The 18,169-nt window shown below is 38.9% G+C and overlaps 1 protein-coding gene across 2 annotated transcripts; it reads right to left on the bottom strand.

The window, feature by feature from the left end:
- Nucleotides 1-1,358: 1,358 nt before the first annotated feature.
- On the bottom strand, nucleotides 1,359-18,027 carry cers6 (ceramide synthase 6). Of its 2 annotated transcripts, none has more exons than XM_023405554.2 (11): nucleotides 17,822-18,027; nucleotides 16,676-16,781; nucleotides 16,434-16,564; nucleotides 10,523-10,580; nucleotides 8,654-8,704; nucleotides 8,431-8,523; nucleotides 5,816-5,944; nucleotides 5,446-5,552; nucleotides 3,823-3,979; nucleotides 3,627-3,650; nucleotides 1,359-2,392 (listed from the first exon to the last, which is right to left on the bottom strand). In XM_023405554.2, exons 2-11 carry the CDS (start codon nucleotides 16,757-16,759, stop codon nucleotides 2,234-2,236), a joined length of 993 nt encoding a protein of 330 aa, XP_023261322.1. In that variant the 5' UTR covers nucleotides 16,760-16,781; nucleotides 17,822-18,027; the 3' UTR covers nucleotides 1,359-2,233. The 2 variants fall into 2 exon arrangements, with proteins under 2 accessions (XP_023261322.1, XP_023261321.1); XM_023405553.2 differs by having other exon boundaries at nucleotides 17,647-18,027.
- Nucleotides 18,028-18,169: the final 142 nt, after the last annotated feature.

Here is an 18,169-nt window from a genome sequence, read left to right on the forward strand (position 1 = left end):
TGGCACAGGTATAAAGAAAGGGAAAGATACAAACACAAAACAAAGGCCCATTCATGTTCCTAAGCCTGTCCGTGGTGTCTACAAAAGTAATATTACACAATCAGAGTGGCTTTATTATTTTCTGTTGAAGTAGACCAACTGAGTGCCACTTTGTAATAGGTCACCCATTATAAATAGTTACATCAGTTTCTTATTTGGACATCCTGAAGACACAGACCATCATTAGCATTCATTTGGCCTGTCCAACACTAATCTAACACTCACTCTTTATATGTTTATATATTTTGGTCATAACCAACTCCTCCAGGAAAAATCTGGCTCTTTAGTTCTTAAATGCTCCACCAGCTAGTTGCTAACTGTGTCTGTCTGTTGTTAGCAGGTAGTGTGCAATGTTTTTTTTTTTTTTTTAGAGCTTCTTCACAGAAAAGCCCCCTGAGGCTGAAAATGACACTTTGAGAGCTGTGAAAATAAACCAAAACAACAAGCTGGAAGATGCTAAAATACTGCGTAGAGCTGAGGGGAACAGAGATAATGCTCTGTGCATTCATCTCTTCAAATCATCCTTTTCACATACAAGAAGTGAAACAATTGAAAAGTTTGTTGATTGATAAGCTGATATAAAAAAATATAGATTATAGCTGCTTAAAGGTGCATACCATAATTGCAATGTCCCTGGTTCAATTCTGGCCATGAACCTATCACTTATGAACCTGCTTTATTATAAAGTGGTTCCACTAATGATGAAATCGAAGTAACACATGCCATTATTTGGAGATGATTCTTTATGACTCAGACTGTTGGATTATTCATGTGTAAGTCAAGTCAAGTAGTAGGTTGAGTAGTAATTGTTTTCATCTCAAAGCAGACATCGGAGGTGAATTGTTATTAATGTGTCTTTGAGGACACTACAGAGGAAGCTGAGCTGTTGCATGCTTCTCAATGGATCTTTTTCACAGCAAAAATTTTCACTTTTCATAGTTGGAAAAACCCAAGTGCTTCTAATAACATTAGCAATGTCTGAGTTCTATTCAGGTGTCACATTTAGCCATGACAGCGTGGCAGTGAGCCAGCATGCACAATGTCAGAGCCCTGAAACTGAAGCAGCGTACATGGCATTTATCCATGATTCATTTTTATTATTTACACCTTTGCTTTTCCTGCTGTTACATGTCAAAGTGCCTGCTGTGAAAAAAGCCTTATGCAAATTGTCACACAATGTTTATTCAAGAATAATCTCTAGTCATTATTTATAGCACTGCAATTTTAGTTTACAAAATTAATGTCTTTATAAAATTAGCATCCACCATTGATGCCACCATTTGATTAATACATTTTCTGATTGAACATATCCACACGTATTTGCAGTCTTCATGTATTTTTTTATTGAATAATTAAAACAACTCAGGTCTGCCTCGTAAGACAGCAAATGGCCTTTAATGAAATGCTTACCAGAAATGTACCAGAATACTTAACAAAATGCTTCAATAGGGAATACAGCATCTAGCCATATCTGATGCACACACATAATACTGTTATTGACATCTCATATACAGTTTGAGTGGAGAATGTTTGTTTGTTTTTTTTTAATGTGAGTAAACTTCACACATTACAATCCATTGGTGAGTGAAGACAAACTCAGTCATCGTTTTGGCAAATCTTTGGGGGTGTAGCATTAAAAGTAAACCCAGGTCTCAGCACTTTGCTAATATTTGTTGTCGTGATGTGTGGTTTAAAAAAAAACAAAAACAGCTGTGTTGTTGTTCCAGATGATTTCCTCTTTAACACTGACATCAAAGTAGAATAGATGTCCAACTACCATCCTCAAACATATTTATAAAAAATAAATAACATAGAAAGACACAAACATAAGGAAAACACACCCCCAGTATGCCAGACTACTGTATGTTAAAGTAGCATGCTTACACCATAAAGTGGAATGCTTTCATTGGCTAAACAGAGTGGGTTGTACCAATAGGAGTGCTTTGATATCTCGGTGTGCATTTGGATGCAAATACATATATGAAGAGAATAAATTGCGCGAGGAAATTAGTAAAGAATCAAATTGATAACAAAACTGCACTCACTTAAATCTTGTAAGAACTTCCAGTACCAGACAGGCGATGCTGTTCAAGTCTCCACCATACACTCAAACACACACACACACACACACACACACACACAGATTGATGGATGGTGTCTGTAGCATGGCTCCAGTGTTGTGATATCAACTTAGTCAGTGTTCGTCGGGATATGGGGCTCCTGTCAGGTAGCCGTTGGTCCCGTGATTTTTATTGGTCCCGTTGGTGGTGCTGTTGTGGTGCTTCTGATGGGGTGGGGGGCTGTCATCCTCATCAGAGCTGGACTCGATGTCGCTGCGGTCATCTTTTGACACCTGCAGCAATAAAAAGGGATGGTCGGAGATTAGATTCCTCTCATTAAAATTCTTGTCTGTGTCATTATCTGTGGCAGTCATGCATGGTGGTGTCACAAATGGGCTTTTACATATCAAACAGGGAAGTGTTCTATGCCAATCAACATGAAGCAACAAGCTGCAAAAGCCGTAAAATCAATTTGCAAACTTGAAATATGGAGAAATCTAAACAAATCATTTTTTTAGACAGCAGCTGATTATTTTCGGTCTAATCAATCTCTTGATTATTTCATCAGGTTGATAGCTTAATTGTTTAGTCTGTAAAATGCCCGAAAATAATGGAAAATGCCCATTTCAATTTCTCGAGCTTGTTTTATCCTACTAGCAGGTGAAAACCCATAGATGGTCAATTTAGAATGATATAAAACAGAACAGCAGCAACTCCTCACATTTGAGAGGCTGCTACCAGAGAATGTCTGGCATTTCTAGGCCCTATAAATGACTAATTGTTTATCAGACTTGTTGGCAATTAATTTTCTGACAATCACATAATCGACTTATTAACACTAGACATTATGTAATTTGACATGCCAGGTGTCAATTTATTCAGATATAATAAGCTATTTGGGATTTATGAATAAATTGACAAATAATTGCAGGAATACCAATGAAAAGCTGCAACAAATGGTGATGATGAGATGGAAGATTTAAACAAGGCTAAGAGTCTACAGCCATGCTGGCAGGTATTTGAGGCTGAACTTAGGCAGAGCGGTAATTTAAGCTAAATGCTAATGTCAACACACTAACGTGTGCACTGAGCATAAAGTACAGCTGAAGCTGATGGGAATGTTCAGTTTTACAGATATTTAGTCATAAACCAAAGTGTTAAACAAATCAAAATTTTGACTTGATGATAGCGCTATAGAAAAAGTCAGAAGCTCACCAAAGTTATTAAATTTCATCCTGAGGGGAACATGAATGTATGTATGTATGTGCCTAATGTCATGGCAATCCATCCGATATCTGCGATATTTCAGTCAGGACCAAAGTGGTGGAGCGTCCAACTGACTGACATTACCATCCCTGAAGCCATAATGCTAGTGTGACTACACATGCACTGATTAGGTTAGAGCTGATTGACAGTCAGGATCATTATGAATACAAATGATTACACACAGTTGCTATAGACATGCCCTCAAACTAAATATAAGGTACACCATGTTGATTAAGCTGTACCCCTTTTAAGGCTACTCACATGTAAGGGATTCCATTTTCCCACCTTGAAGGTTGCAGGTTAACATAGAGAACACAAAGAGAAAGACAGTGGCTGTTGAACACTCTACACAGTATTAATGGATATATTAGCAGCGAAACATCATAATGCAAGAACAGGTATAAATGGAAGAATTATTTAGAAAGACTCAGAGGAGGAGCTGTGTGTAATGACTCACCTTTCCTCTGGATATAGCTCGGCACGCCGTCTTCACTATGAGGTAGGACCAGAAGGAGTGAAGAAGCTGCAGCAGGATCAGAAGCAGGTTGAAGACCCACCAGGACGGGTAGGGCCCTACAATCTCCCAACTCTCAAACAAGGTGGTATTTAAAATCCTTCCATAGCCACAGAGGGGGGAGAGAGATTATTAACTCCACATTTTTCATTAGAAAAACACAAGGATTAAAAGCACTCAGTTTGAGTGGGGGAATTATTGTGTAGAAAAAAAAAAACCAAACAGAAGCCAGGGAAAAGAAATGAGGTGGGCTCTGCTCCAGCTCTTTGTCTTTCATGGAGCACCTTTAATGATGCGTTTATAGCACAAATAGATGTGTATTTGAAATAGTGTTTTGTTTATAGTTCAATATATATAAAGCAATAAATCGAAACATTACAATAAAAAACGGTTAATGGAGTAGAAAAAGCGACGCAGCGCTGTGGCGTCATGACATACGATCAAAATTTCAAGTATCTGCGATAAATTTATCTCTGGGACAAATTCTTGCAAATGGCTGTCTGTGAATCATACTCCAGATACTGAAGCCATGGCAACAGCTTTACAGTAATGACAACTTTACTACTGCTGTGGTGGGGGCTGACTAAAATGTAGTGTTGGATCATCATATTACAGTGTGGCAACAAAGGCAGAAAACAGTGGGGTACCGACTAAAATCTTTTTAAAAACTCTTAAATTGCTGCATCAACTAATGCAAAAGCCTCTGTGTGTCTCAAATGCTTTCTTCAGAATTGCCCTAACTCTAGATGCTCAAAACAGCATTTTTGTGCTGATCAAGTTTAGATGGTATCTCAAAGAAAAGCAAACAAGGTCTGCCTGATTTGGAAACTAAATCATGTCTCCCTTCACTCATGAAAGGTATGATAACATTGCTGCTGATGACTTCAAGATGACTGTTGCACGCACTTTCGAGGACTAAAATTGATTAGTGGTAATTCTGCAAATAATTCAGGGTCATCAGAATGGCTCATTGTAACTGGCTTTCACCAGCTACTGTAATTAGACTTTTAAATGTCTGGCCAAACAAAGCCAAATAAATGATTTAAAATATTTAAACCTGCCTCTATTCTCTGGTACAGAAAATTTGATAGAGTAGCTCCAACTTCAAATGTTGAATAAATGCAATGCACATTTAAAACTGAAAAAGCAACACAAGCAAAATGATCCTAAAGCCCTTTGATGTTTTAACAATTAGGTGAAACTCTAGACACTGTTTTCAATGATAAAGCAATAACCATAATGATCTGCGGTTCATTTGTATGGCTTTCTTTGAGAGGTTAAAGCTGCTGTATCCATAGTAACTATTTCTTAGCAACAATATTCACAGAGATGTGTCTGAACTGCAAGTCGTTGTAGAGAAAGTAGTAAAAAAAAACCCCACTGAGATCAGGAATGGCCTGCCAAACTGTGCAGAGCAACTCAGACATGTACTGCTCAGATATTTTAACTCTGACTGTCTGTGTGCACTGCAGCGTATACAAATGGCAGGTTAACACTACTTCACTATAGCCAGCCATCAGAGGGATGCTAATGATGGTACACAGGAGAGGAGAGAATAACACTTACCAGACAGGGTAAACTCCCAGTCTGGAACTTATGAAGAGAATTGCAAACATTGCAAACAGGAGGTTGCACAGAATCTGACATTTGGCATAGTTGGCCATCTTGGCAGCCTGGGAAAAAAAATGCACAATTAATTTCATCATGTAAACCACTACTTGAATTTATTTCTGACAGTATAAGACTTAAAAAGCTCTTGTTTCCAGCAACTATATCTGTATAATACAGTCTGACGTAATGCTGATGATATAAGAGTTGTATTCAAATATAGATAAAGATGTAAAAGTCCAAACACTCCACCCACACAGCCAGCCAGCTTTGCCTCTATGTGCCCATCTGTCCATCTATAGCATTTAATTCTCTCGCCCATCCTCACCTCTATCAGCACATCGGCTGCATCATGGAGACACATGACCAGACTTCCCACTCGTGCCATGTTGTTCACGTAGGAAAAGGTGATGAGGGAGATTGTTGCTACGTGGTGCAGGAACATGATCAGGAAATCCTAGGGACACAGTTGCCAAGGAAATGTCACACAACCATAGAAAGCACTTCGAAAACTGCTTGATGGCTGTTTGAGTCACTGCATGCAGGACATAGTAGTACAGTACAAAAATGTGATAAAGTAAAAGGGACTTGACTACCCTGTGCGCACACAGTGGCCTTGTGTGTTTACACTGATGAAAATTCTGTAGTTTCAATATGACAAGGCCCCCAGTGCTAACTAATATCAGCTGAATTTGTGGGACCATTGTGCAACACAGTCGAGCCTGTTTCCAAAACGAGCAGAAGAAGCACCACGTTTATGTTTTCATGTCCTTGAAATGTGCTTTGCCCAAGTAAGTAGCTGCACATGTGATTATTGTGTAGACCAATGCCTTTCAAAATAAAACTCTATTTTGGTGAGCCACTGTGATTGGCAACACTATTGAAAAGATATTAAAAAAAGGTTATGACAAGCCATGATTAATCACCACTTATACAAAAATACCAAGTACATCCTCAGTGTCCAAGCATTCATGAACACTGTGTCATCTGATTGTCATTGTGTCAAACTGTAATACAGTTATCTCAAAATATTGTTCAAAGCAGTGGTGGAGGAACATGCAGATCAGTTAATTTAAAAAATACTGCTTTACAAGTAAAAGTGCTGCATTCAAAATGTTTCTTAGGTGAGTATTATCAACAAAATGCAATGAAAGTATCAAAAGTACCCCTAAACAGAAAAATGCCCCCTGTGACTATTATATATTACACTGCATGTTTCGATTGTTATTGCTGATGCAAAAATGAATGAGCAGTATTTTATTGTTGTAAGTGGTCATGGTGGAGATATATTAATGCATTTATATACTATTGGGTAGTTTAATCTATGAAAATACATTGTATTTATATCATAATATGGTTTGCACGTAAAATCTTAATTTGTGAAGTAACTACTATAGATGTCAATGGCGTTAAAGGTATAATATCGTCCCCTGAACTGTAGTGGAAAGTATGCAGAGTATGAAGTGGCATGAAATTGAACTACAAATAAAGTACAAATTTAAGTACAGCACTTGAGAAAATGTGCTTAGTTAATACATTCCACCACTGTTCCAACTAAAAACAATCACTATTGTGGCTACAGTAAATATCTCGTAAAAATATATGACCCTTCCTGTTATTATATGGTCCTGTCTTGGTATGAGCCATTAGGTTTGGGATTTGCTTGAATGGAGCTCCAGGTGACTAAGGATGCAGACAGGTGACATGGGGAAGCATTCCTCTAGCAAATCTTTAGCTACTGAAATGTCTCAGCTCAAAGCAACCAGAACCAGTCCAACATAGTGAAAGAATGAGAAGGAGGGTGAGAAGGAAGAGCAATGGTGCAAGATACAGAATGAAAGCAAGGCAAGAGTGTGCAGGGGAGAACATACTGGAATTGGCAGGGGGTGCAGAGGACCTCCTCAGTGTAGTACTGTGCATGAAAAAACTGAAAGGAGAAACAAAAACAGACAACATGCCAACAGTCAACAAAGAAGATGACAGAGTGAAGGCATACACAGCATGGCATCATGGGGGCTGCTGTGAGTGCAGTGAGTGGAGTGTGTTGTAGAGAGGGCAGAGCTGGGGATGGACTGGAGACAGGAGTAAGATCATGGCTGAAAGGCATGCAAATTGATACTTTAATGAACCAAACGTGTGGCCATTTTTTTATGTAGCTATATAAAAAAAGAATGTGAGTTGAAGTTAGATGCTGCCCATTAAGAATGTTTGTACAAACTGAAAATGAATCTCAGTTCTTACAAACACAGACCAAGATGGACCTATCAAACCTTGTAATACATATGCAGTATGCAACATTAAATACATGAAAAAAGATATAACAATTACATATATACATACATCTATTTTTTTTCATTTTAATTATGACTGGGCAATAAAACTAGGCCCTCTATATTCCTTCTTCCAGGCTTAACTTTAAATCTGTTCGTGTAGTGAAATGGCTCTTTAAAATCATTTAGATAATACCTGCGTATTGAATGGCACCATCTTCACAATAGTATGGAAATTTGCTGAGTGGATTACACAAAAACTTTTAATTAACCAAAACAAGCTCAAAGCCAGCCAATGGCAAAAAGTTTGAGAAAAGTTTTTATGAAGTTTGACAGTGAATCCAATTTCTGAATGTTCAAAAAACTGCTAATCCGTCTTACCCTCGCAATGTTTTGTTATTTCACACACCAGTGAGAATACACTGAGGCAGAAAGCAAATGTTCACATGCAAAAACATTACGGAGTCATGGTGACAGTTAGAGAAGAGACAGTCAGACAGGGATAATGATGCCTTGTTATAATGCTACTTACAATGGCAGAAACAGAACAGAATTGTCTGGTTTAGACACAAAAAGTGACTAAAAGTGTCACTTCTAGCAGTAGATTTTTCACCAAACATTCAATGATCCATGTTATTAGAGATGCTTAGGTGTGACTTGCAGTCATTCTTACCTTCCTCCTGATGTCTGTGAATTGGGAAAAGAGTAAGGAGAGGTAGAAAGACAGCTCCAGTATATAGTAATAATGGATGTCCACAGTCAGTGGCTGCATAAACACACAAAGCAACAGGGTTAAAACAAATATTTTGGAAGTGGGAGTGTTGGTAATGCCAGTCATCTTGCTGTATCATGATTACTGAGGATGGGTGAAAATTGCTTTGTCAAAAGACCTTTACCTGGTAGGGGTAGTTGTACCAGCACTCTTTAGTGTTCCATAACCATGGAGTCTGCAGGAAATAAAAACAGTCACTTAAAATCAATACATTTTAACCTATACGAAACAAATAAAACTATATCATCTTAGATTATTTCATATTTGAAATATAAAATATCATAAAACTGTGATAGAATTACTAAAGTTAAGACAGTGTTGTAATTAATGCAAAAACTCCAGGGACCACAATGGCATGTTATATACATGACAAAAGCTCATATGTTGTATTTCATAACAGTAAAACAATGTTATCAATTAGCCAAAACAAACCAAAAAGGGCATTTGACACACAGTTGTGTTAAAGCCTTTCAATAAAACATAGAAAAGCAGGGTCCATTAACTACAACATCAATGCAGTGCTATGTTGTTCCCACATGTACAGCTGGAGTTCAATATTTCCTTGTTATTTAACATCTAACACGTAGATATTAATGTAACCACTGAAAATTTTATAATTCCCTTGATGGATTCCAAATCAAATCAATGTGGTTTATTAAATAGTGAATGTATAACAGATTTACTTTTACAGTGCATACTTTGATGTAAAAGGAAGCCAGATTACCAAGGAACCAGAGGAGTTTAACCCTATATGAAGTCCTGTGTAAAGACATGATATCAGGACGAATAGAGAAATGGTAACTATGATACTAAAGAATGTGTTATAAGCAAACAGTGACCCATCGCTGAGTTTACATCTCCAGACCTGGTCTATTAATAAACCCTACAGCGACTGAAGCCTGCAGCAGGGACTGCCAAGGAATGAACTATTTTCACAAAGTGCTATGTCATGCAACTTGTTTCTTTGAGAGATTTTCCCCTTTCTGCTGTCTCAACTATCGCTCTAGTGATTATACTAAATTATGTATTTTCATGAATATATGTATGAAATATACTAATTCATCCCAGCCACATATTTCAGTAATATTTAACTGGCTCATTTGACAAAATGACCATCATTTCTGAACTCTCACAAGGTTGCTGGTCACTCCTCAGTAACCTCAACAGCTGCTGGGAGAGTGGATTTTACTTGGCGGGATCCCCTGAACTTCTCATGGTATGGAAACACACGGTAACATTATCAGTTTTCACAAACCAAGTGAGCATTAGCTAGACTGTGAAACTGTTTTAAAGATCCCACTAAATCATAACATTATCTCAGATATTTTTTTCAAAGCCAGTCTTACATATCTTTGAGTCACTCGGGCAGTAGTCACAATACAACAGCATGGAGAGGCATAAGAAGAACCACTTCGACATTATCCATACAACAATAACATTGTCATCTCATCCACTGAACAATAACACTATTTGTGATGTATGTTAAGTTTAGATAGCTGTCAACAGCCAACTATAGTCATTTCAGCTGTTTTGCATTTCAAGTAAGTGTTGAAATATAAATATACATGAATATTGACTTCTAGCAACTGACATTCATGATCAAAAGAAAGTCATCACTGAGTGTTACAAATTGGTGAAAAAATGTATTGCCTGATTAATGGATTGCATTTTTAGCATAAGGAGTGTTTTATTTGCCAGCAGCTTCCTTTTACACTGTAAGATCCTAAAAAGATCCATTATTAACAAACACCTTTTGTCCTAGGCTCTAATGCAAATTTACTTTGTAAACTTAGTCCCTTACACCATAGCTTCCATTGTACCTCCCAGTCCCATGACTAGGCATCATGCTATTCATAAACCACAGGATTTTCATGCTGGCCATGGACGTCCACACTGTATGTTGTGTAGAAAATAGACCCAAACCTCAATGACTCATACTAACTTTAGCAGTCATAACAGGAGGTTGGTGCTCAATTGTCTTGGTAAAACTTACCTTTTTAAGGAAACGCACTCCGTAGGTAAATATGTATAGATAGAACGTGAACCTCCACCTGAAAGAAATAAAGAAAAACATAATGGATATACAGCAACAGCAAGAGTGAATGCTGAAGAATGACAGTTCTTCACCCTGGGTTGATCTAAGTTGAAGGCTACAAAAAGTCCAGAGCTGGCTTAACTTTGCTGAACACACATATTTATTAAGCCTCAAAAAACCTACCATTAATTTTGCAATCTTTGCAAAACGTTTTATGGCATCTTATAGCCTTGAAAAAGCTGGGGGCATATCTGCTCCCAAATGGTTAGGGGCTTAGGGAATACTCCAAACTGCAAGTGTGACAGACATTATCCCTCAGATAAGCAGTGTGTTTGCAATTTACATTTGCTCCTTTTGTTTGGCTTTTTCTTTTCTACTTTGTTTTCACATTTTTTTTCTAGAATCCCACTAAAGCTTTATGCAGTAATTTTGAAGTCACAACAGAATTAGAAGATTAGAGAGAGAAGAAAAGTGTTTTAATCCACTCAGGCCAATTACTTGAGAATAATGGAGCTGCATCACATCCTCTAATCCAACAATAGACATACATTCCAAACTGTAAACATTACCAGGGGGTGTGTTAGTTCACGCAACTTGTGCTGTATACTACTTATATTATTTGGTTTTCATTTGCAGAACACTCCAGCACACTAAGTGGTGTGAGGTCCTCTTACTTCTCCACATCTGCAGTCTAGGGTGACTCACTGAAAATGGGACATCACTGAATTCACATTGGTGAGGTCCGGAGGGAAAGACGAGACACTCACAGTGTCCAGTCCCGGCCCAGCCTGCTCTGTGCTTTATATAACCCTGCACATCATTTACAGTAACCACGACTACGCAATAGTAGGGAAAGTGATCATGAGGTCTGAGCTTACAGGCAAAGAAGAAACTGCTTCAGCTGACATTTCAGTGATCAAAGCTTTGCTGAGCAGGGAGATGTGAATATATACCCAACTTATAACAGTCAGCAACTGGGAGGAAAGATTTAAGACTGGCTAACTAGCAAGTCCCTTTCTGCATAACTCTGGAAGTTGCATCAGACAAGAACAAATATCTTTATGCAGGGAACAAAAGCAACTTTGACTGCAAGGCTTGAGTGAGAGACCCCCTGTTGTGCGTTCTTGAGTTGTCACAGCTTTTGACAAATTTTTCACCAGTTAGATTAAATGTTTTTTCCCAGTGGGGCCTATGTTCTAAGATATATAGATGTAAGATACACATCTGAATACAGTGTGATAGTTTAATGAAGTAAAACATGTAGAGGAGGAACAAAACACAGCCAGATTCCCCTGACATATGAAGAGAACTGCCACTATTCACTCCCGTGGTTGTGACAGAAGCTGTATAGCTTGTCATGTGAGATGAGGTTCTGCAGGTTGTACTGTGTGGTTTTTTCCAGCTGACCTCAAATCAAACACATTTTGACAGCCACAGCCTCCAAACACAACCTGACATGAACACTTTAAACGAGAGCAGGGTAAATCCGTTTCAGCTTCTCAGTTCAGGCACATCTTTCAAGTGGATTTTTGTTGAAGATATTCAGTTGTAACTCTTAGTGGAGAAATTATTAACATGTTAACATGTGGCCTGTGGAGGCTGTCATTAACTGCCTTTTGTGCTTCATCAACAGTATTGTAAAGCCAAATTAACTGGACAAGTCTACCTGGCACGCAGTAAAAACTGTTGCATGGCAACTGGTTCATCAAGCACGCAAGAGTCTTTTTCAAGTGCTGCTGAATCGTTGCTATATATGTACAATCACAATGACTCACACGGCTTCCTGTGAATAGATTTTCTTCTGAAGTCAGGCACAGATGGGTTTTTTTTTGGTAATTATGAGTTATGTTTTCCAGATACAATGTTGATAAAGACTGGTTCTAGAGAAATGGAAATGTTTTTCATTCAATTATCTAAGGGTCAAGGGATAATTTCCTGCTCATGATGTAGCAGCAATTAGTCGATTACACTTGTAATTAATTGGTTCTGGTTAGTAACTGTCGCAGGTTGACAAACCAGTAACAAATTTTGATTTATATGATATAATACCAGTAAGCTTAAGTAATGAGTCAGGATACACAAGGAACCACCATCCTTTCACAATAGCTTGATTATAGATTAATGAATCATTCATGATATCTGACAAAACTGTGAGTTTTAAACTGAGACAGATCCACTGATTCCCATTAAACCAAATGTACCTGTTCAGACAGGCCGTTGCCTGAGGGAGGAAATAATTGTACTAGCTTTGATTTGATCAAAAACTAAGTAATGGGGTTGGCTTTAGTCTGAGTGTGGCACCTAGCTTTGGAATGAAATGATAAAAAGCAGGTCCTGCTGGCTTATTTGATTCAACGTTGTCACTTCTCCAGGTGGGTAGTCTAAGCACCAGCTGAATGCAACTGTTTGCTTCCAGATGGTTCAACATCACAATCAGTCATGAGCTAGCTTTAATCAAAATTCAGTTGTGAGAAAGCCTTGATATATATTCCATCTTTGCTGTTAAATTAGCAGTGCCACCTCTATTAAGCTTCAGGCAGTAATAGCTATCCTTTTCACCTTTGTATATTTGTCTAATTTGGTCTGATTACTAGGCATGATTTCCAATTGCCCACATGAAAAAGCTTGTTAATAGCTAGTTATTTTTAATGTGGTGCAAGCCAGAAGACTGCGACTAATTTTAAGGAAAAAACAGGGGTGTGGCCGTCGTCTCTCAAGAACACGTGTATGTGGCTCATCACTCAGCATGAGGATAAGCATGTGCCGAGCACAAACATGCTTATTAGTTGTCAGCTTGGTGTCTACTAGCTGCTCCTAGGGAGGTGTGTTGGTTGAAAGGTATGAAAATCACACACTTATATTTTGGTTGGAGAAGGAGCAGTAATGAGGATATTGCTAATCTTAGCTGCTATTAATAGTAAGTTTCTGTAGAGGTTAAGTGCCTAAATTCATCTTAAGAATTTACTGCAGGCTTTGGTTTTTTTTTTTTTTATATCTGACTAAAGTAAAGAAAATGAATGAATTAAGAGAGCATAGTTTTAGGGCATTCGTTGTCAAGGAAATGCAGGTGTTCATTTGTAGTTATGAATGTGAAATTTTGCAATGACCGCACACCTCAAAAACAACAAAGAAAAACTTAAAGGAATAGTTTAACATTCTGGAAAATGTTCTGATATTTAACACAACACATCTCAGTATATCTCTATTATCGTTATTTCTTGCTCATGCATAGTTACTTTTTGTAGACTTATCACAGTGACATCAGGCAAGTCACTGTGCCCAGCCAAGAGAGACTGCAGCAAATAACCCGCTGCTTTTATACTTCATTTTTTGTTTGGTTCAAACAAGTAAGATATCATGTGTTAATTAGTGAGCTGTTAGATGTATTCTGTTACCTTTGGATAGAGCCAGGCCAGCTGTTTCCGCCTGTTTCCAGACTTTGTACTAAGCTAAAGTAACCAGCTGCTGGCAGTAGCTTCATATTCATAGTACACATACAAGAGTGGTATCAATCTCCTCATCTAAATCTCAGCAAGAAAGGGGATAAGCATCTCTCCCAAAATGTAAAACTATTCCTTAAAAGATCCATTGTAAATGCTTGTATTTATATGTCTATGCCCGAAAAAACATACCATACAAAATCCTTTCAAAACCTTTTTAGCATACATCAAAGGCCAAATCTTACAGGATAAAAATACAAACTATTTAGTGATCACAGAAAAAGCCAATCTCAGTGTCTCAAGAAGCAGTGAATTGCATTATTTTGCTTTCGATCATTTCTTTGCTCTCAGTGAAAGCAGAGAAGAGAAAGGACAGAGGAAGATGAGATCAGACAACTGGGGCCATCGAGGACATCAAAGCGTGATCCTGCCTCAGCCTGTCCTAACCAAGGAACACTGAAGAGAGGAGGGGTTTGCAGGTAAAACTACACTGCAAAAATTGGTGTGGTCGTCTTAATCTGTCATTTAGTCTCTTTCAAAATATAATTAATATTTCCAAACACAAGTAGCCTCTGTCACTGTGGTGAAATAATACCACTTCAGTGTTCAGGTCATTTTTTGTTTGTTTCTTGAACTGTTTCTTTGCTATGACTGCACAACATCTGTTTTAAGAAATTTTTGGAAAGATTTCAGTTTCTGTTGTGAGAAACAGGGGTTACTGTAGGTTACTTGTTAAAAAAAAAATAATCCATGCTTGAACTTGTTGGAATGGCTTTTTTTTTTTTTGTTGTTGCTGTATATCTGGGGAAAAAGAGAGGCAATAACAATACCTAGTAAACAAACTCCATGCAGAGTCTTCATTATTCCCTGAGCAAATGTGTCTGTTACATACTGTCTGCATAATGAAAAGAACAGACAACAGATCAGCCATCCTGACAACTGAGAGACAAAGAATGCTATCAGTCTGCAACAGCTGTGCATGAGGGTCTAATTAGAGCACAATCGCTGCTAAAGGACTGAAGCCAACCCCGTTTAGAGAATTACATCGTAAGCAACTGAAACAGACAACCTAGCCAAACTATTGCAAAGCACGATGTCGTCTGCAGTCAATTATGCTGTATGCAGATAACAGCTTTGGCGCAATCGTTGCTTAAAGAGAACTAATGCAAGCTAAGCATGTTTTCAAAAGCTCATGCGTGTTCCAGAGGAGCACAAATCCGCTTTCTTCTTGCGTGTAAGGAAACAGGTTTGCGTTTTCGGATTGCTCTTGAAGGTTGTAATAGGAGTCCAGTGGTCTAATCAGCCAACACTGTCCTCCTGAGTGAACAGCAGCCTCGGGCAGATCAGAAGATGTGAGGCTCCCTGTGTTTCAAACTGCCAGATTGGCTCTACTGGTGTCAGACATGACTCTGCTCTGACAGCCACACTCGCTCATTGGCCTTTAACATCACACTGCTAAGTAACTACAATCTCCCTGATGGCAAACCCTCTACTGCAGATTAGCCAGTTCTCTATTACAGCCTGAGTGGGTTTGTTGGTTCGTACTGGGACACATTTAACTATTATCCCACGGACGCACAAGCATTCATGTTGCAATCTTCATAAGCATTGTACCAGACAGAAACCAACCAGAACTGAAGTAGCTACTGAATGGCAGGTTTTGGACTATAGAAACATTTCTGTTTCTGTTTGTTTTATTTACTAAAAAATAATTACAGCTGAAACAATTGGTTGATTAATTGAATAGCCAAAAAAGTAATCTATTTAACTTTTCTGATCAATTGTTTCTGTCATTTTTCAAACAAAAATGCCAAACTTTCCAGTTTCCAAAAGTGAGGACTGTTTTGTATCATTTTAAAAGGAATATTTGGGAGTTTTAGACTATTGGTCTGATGAAACAAGTCATATGAAGATGTCTTCTTTCATATATTTAACTATTCTTTTGGACATTTTTTAGACTAAATGATTAATAATTAATAGAGAATAATCCCTGTAGTAATCAATAATAAAACGAGCTGTGAATTATAGCTCTAAGAATCACCTTTAAACGACTGCCACCATTTATTTAAGTAAAACATGTTTGAGAATGTGTGCTTCTAAACAGCCATAGTGTTTCCTTTCATTTCCATAACCAGTATGAAAATGTACTTGCAGAAACATGAAACTCGCTGGGATAAAGTTATTTATCACTGCGAACATCATGCCTGCTTTTCCTACTGTCATGGTTCTGCTATTGATGAGTGGTAATGCAGTGCAGCCTATTTAAATCAGCCTTCACTTAGAATGGCATTAACCAGCCAACAATAAATTCACATTACACATGACAGCTACAAAGCAGACATGATGTTCACTGTGATGGATTGCTTACAGCGGTCAGGAAAGTCTGTAAGTTAGGTATATGTTGTGGTGTTAAATGTTATTTGCCTTACATGCTTTCACAGAATCGAGCGAGAGTGCTGGGCTTCTCCTGGTTGCGCCGTTGTCTGAACCAGCGCTGGATGGTCCGCACATCCCAGTCAAGCTGCTTGGACAGGCCTTCAAGCCTCTTCTCATCTGGGTGCTGGAAAGACAAAAATAAGCACTCAGTGTGTTAGATGTAGCTTTCATTGTAGTACAAATTACAAAGGCATGACAAGACATAAACAAGAACGAGGAGGAACACATGCACCACCTTGGTTATAGCAGTGAAAACCTTCTCGAGGATGGCGTTGGGTTGTGCTTTTTGTGGCCCGTTGGCTTGGATCTTCAGGCCCATCGCACATGGTCTTGCAATAAACCTGCAGGTAAAAGATCGGGACACCATTCTGTGATCAACATCAACACAGAGACAGTATCATTGAGATGAATTATAGGTGCATTAGTCACATTTAGGGATGGGGACACGAGGCATTCATCTGGAGCCACATGCATAGCCATAAACTCTTTGCCGGTGGTGAGTAACAGTTATCTAGACACGTGCATCTGCGCATCTGAGTTATCAAATGGGTATATAATAAGATATGAATACATTCATGATATATACAGCACCACATGGACTCAACACCTATGGGTCAATATGATATTCACTTTTTTTAACATGCTGCATTTTCAGGGATAAATTCTGAAGGGTTTAATGGAGAAATTTAAGGCCTCAGTCACTAAATGCCCTAAAGAGACTCCTGACCCACATATGCATGAGGAGCATAGCTGTGACTATCATGACTCTGTGCCTTACTGTATATTGCTGATTGTACAATAATATTCAGAGATATTGTGATGCAACATGCACCCATCACAACTAGGGCAGTTAAGAAAAAAAAAAAAAAAAATCAGCCTGTTCTCAGCCTCGTGCTTTACTGAAATCTGGGTTTGGGCTGAGAGGGCAGTAGCTGGGTTTGGGCAGGTAGGGTAACTTGGCTGCACTGTGTGTACACTGTCAGATGCATCAAATACAGACAGCTCGTAATGCTGCGGGCCTGCCGAAAGAAGGATGATCAACCCTGGTGATTTGTGGGCTAACCGGATAAGATGCCATTGTTTAGGTAACAGACTGACGAACATGGACAGAGAGCTGTGCTGCATCATCCACCCGGAACATTTCATCGACATAACAACAAACCGTTTCACGGCCACCTGGATTAATGGCATGTGCTTTAGACCCACCTTTCGAAAACCAGTCGTATCATAAAGATGCAGAATGCTAAAGGACACGCCAGATAGAGGTCCTCGGCTTGCGGGAACGTAGCCTCATCTGTGTTTTTTAAGTCAGCCCAGGTTACATTATGGGGGAGCCAGAACCTCTCGTTCCAAAACCACGCCAAAATACCGGCCATCTCACCCTGCAGCAGACACTGTGACCGGGTCGAAAGAGAAATCGATGGCCCGCTGTATCTCGGAGGTCTCTCACAGGCGATCTGACCGCGCGGACTCGGCTGATGATGAGATATCCGTGTGAGATCGCCGTCCGTCCGCTTCCCCTCAGCTATTCCACTGTAGGGAAGTAGACTCAATCAGCTCCTCCGCAACTGATTGGTGCGTTGAAATGTCATGCAGTACAGTCGGTGTACGCTATGCCGGCTACACCACGGTGTAATCAAGGTAAACCACTTTTTGCGTCAGCCCCTTTAGAGTAACACTCAACCTGACAGTGGAAGTAGGTTCCCTTCTGAACTGACCGTGGAAGAAG

The sequence above is a fragment of the Seriola lalandi genome, unplaced genomic scaffold (genome assembly GCF_002814215.2).
Source record: "Seriola lalandi dorsalis isolate HSWRI2012SDOR001 ecotype SW California unplaced genomic scaffold, Sedor1 jcf7180002054279, whole genome shotgun sequence".
Taxonomy (NCBI): Eukaryota; Metazoa; Chordata; class Actinopteri; order Carangiformes; family Carangidae; genus Seriola; species Seriola lalandi.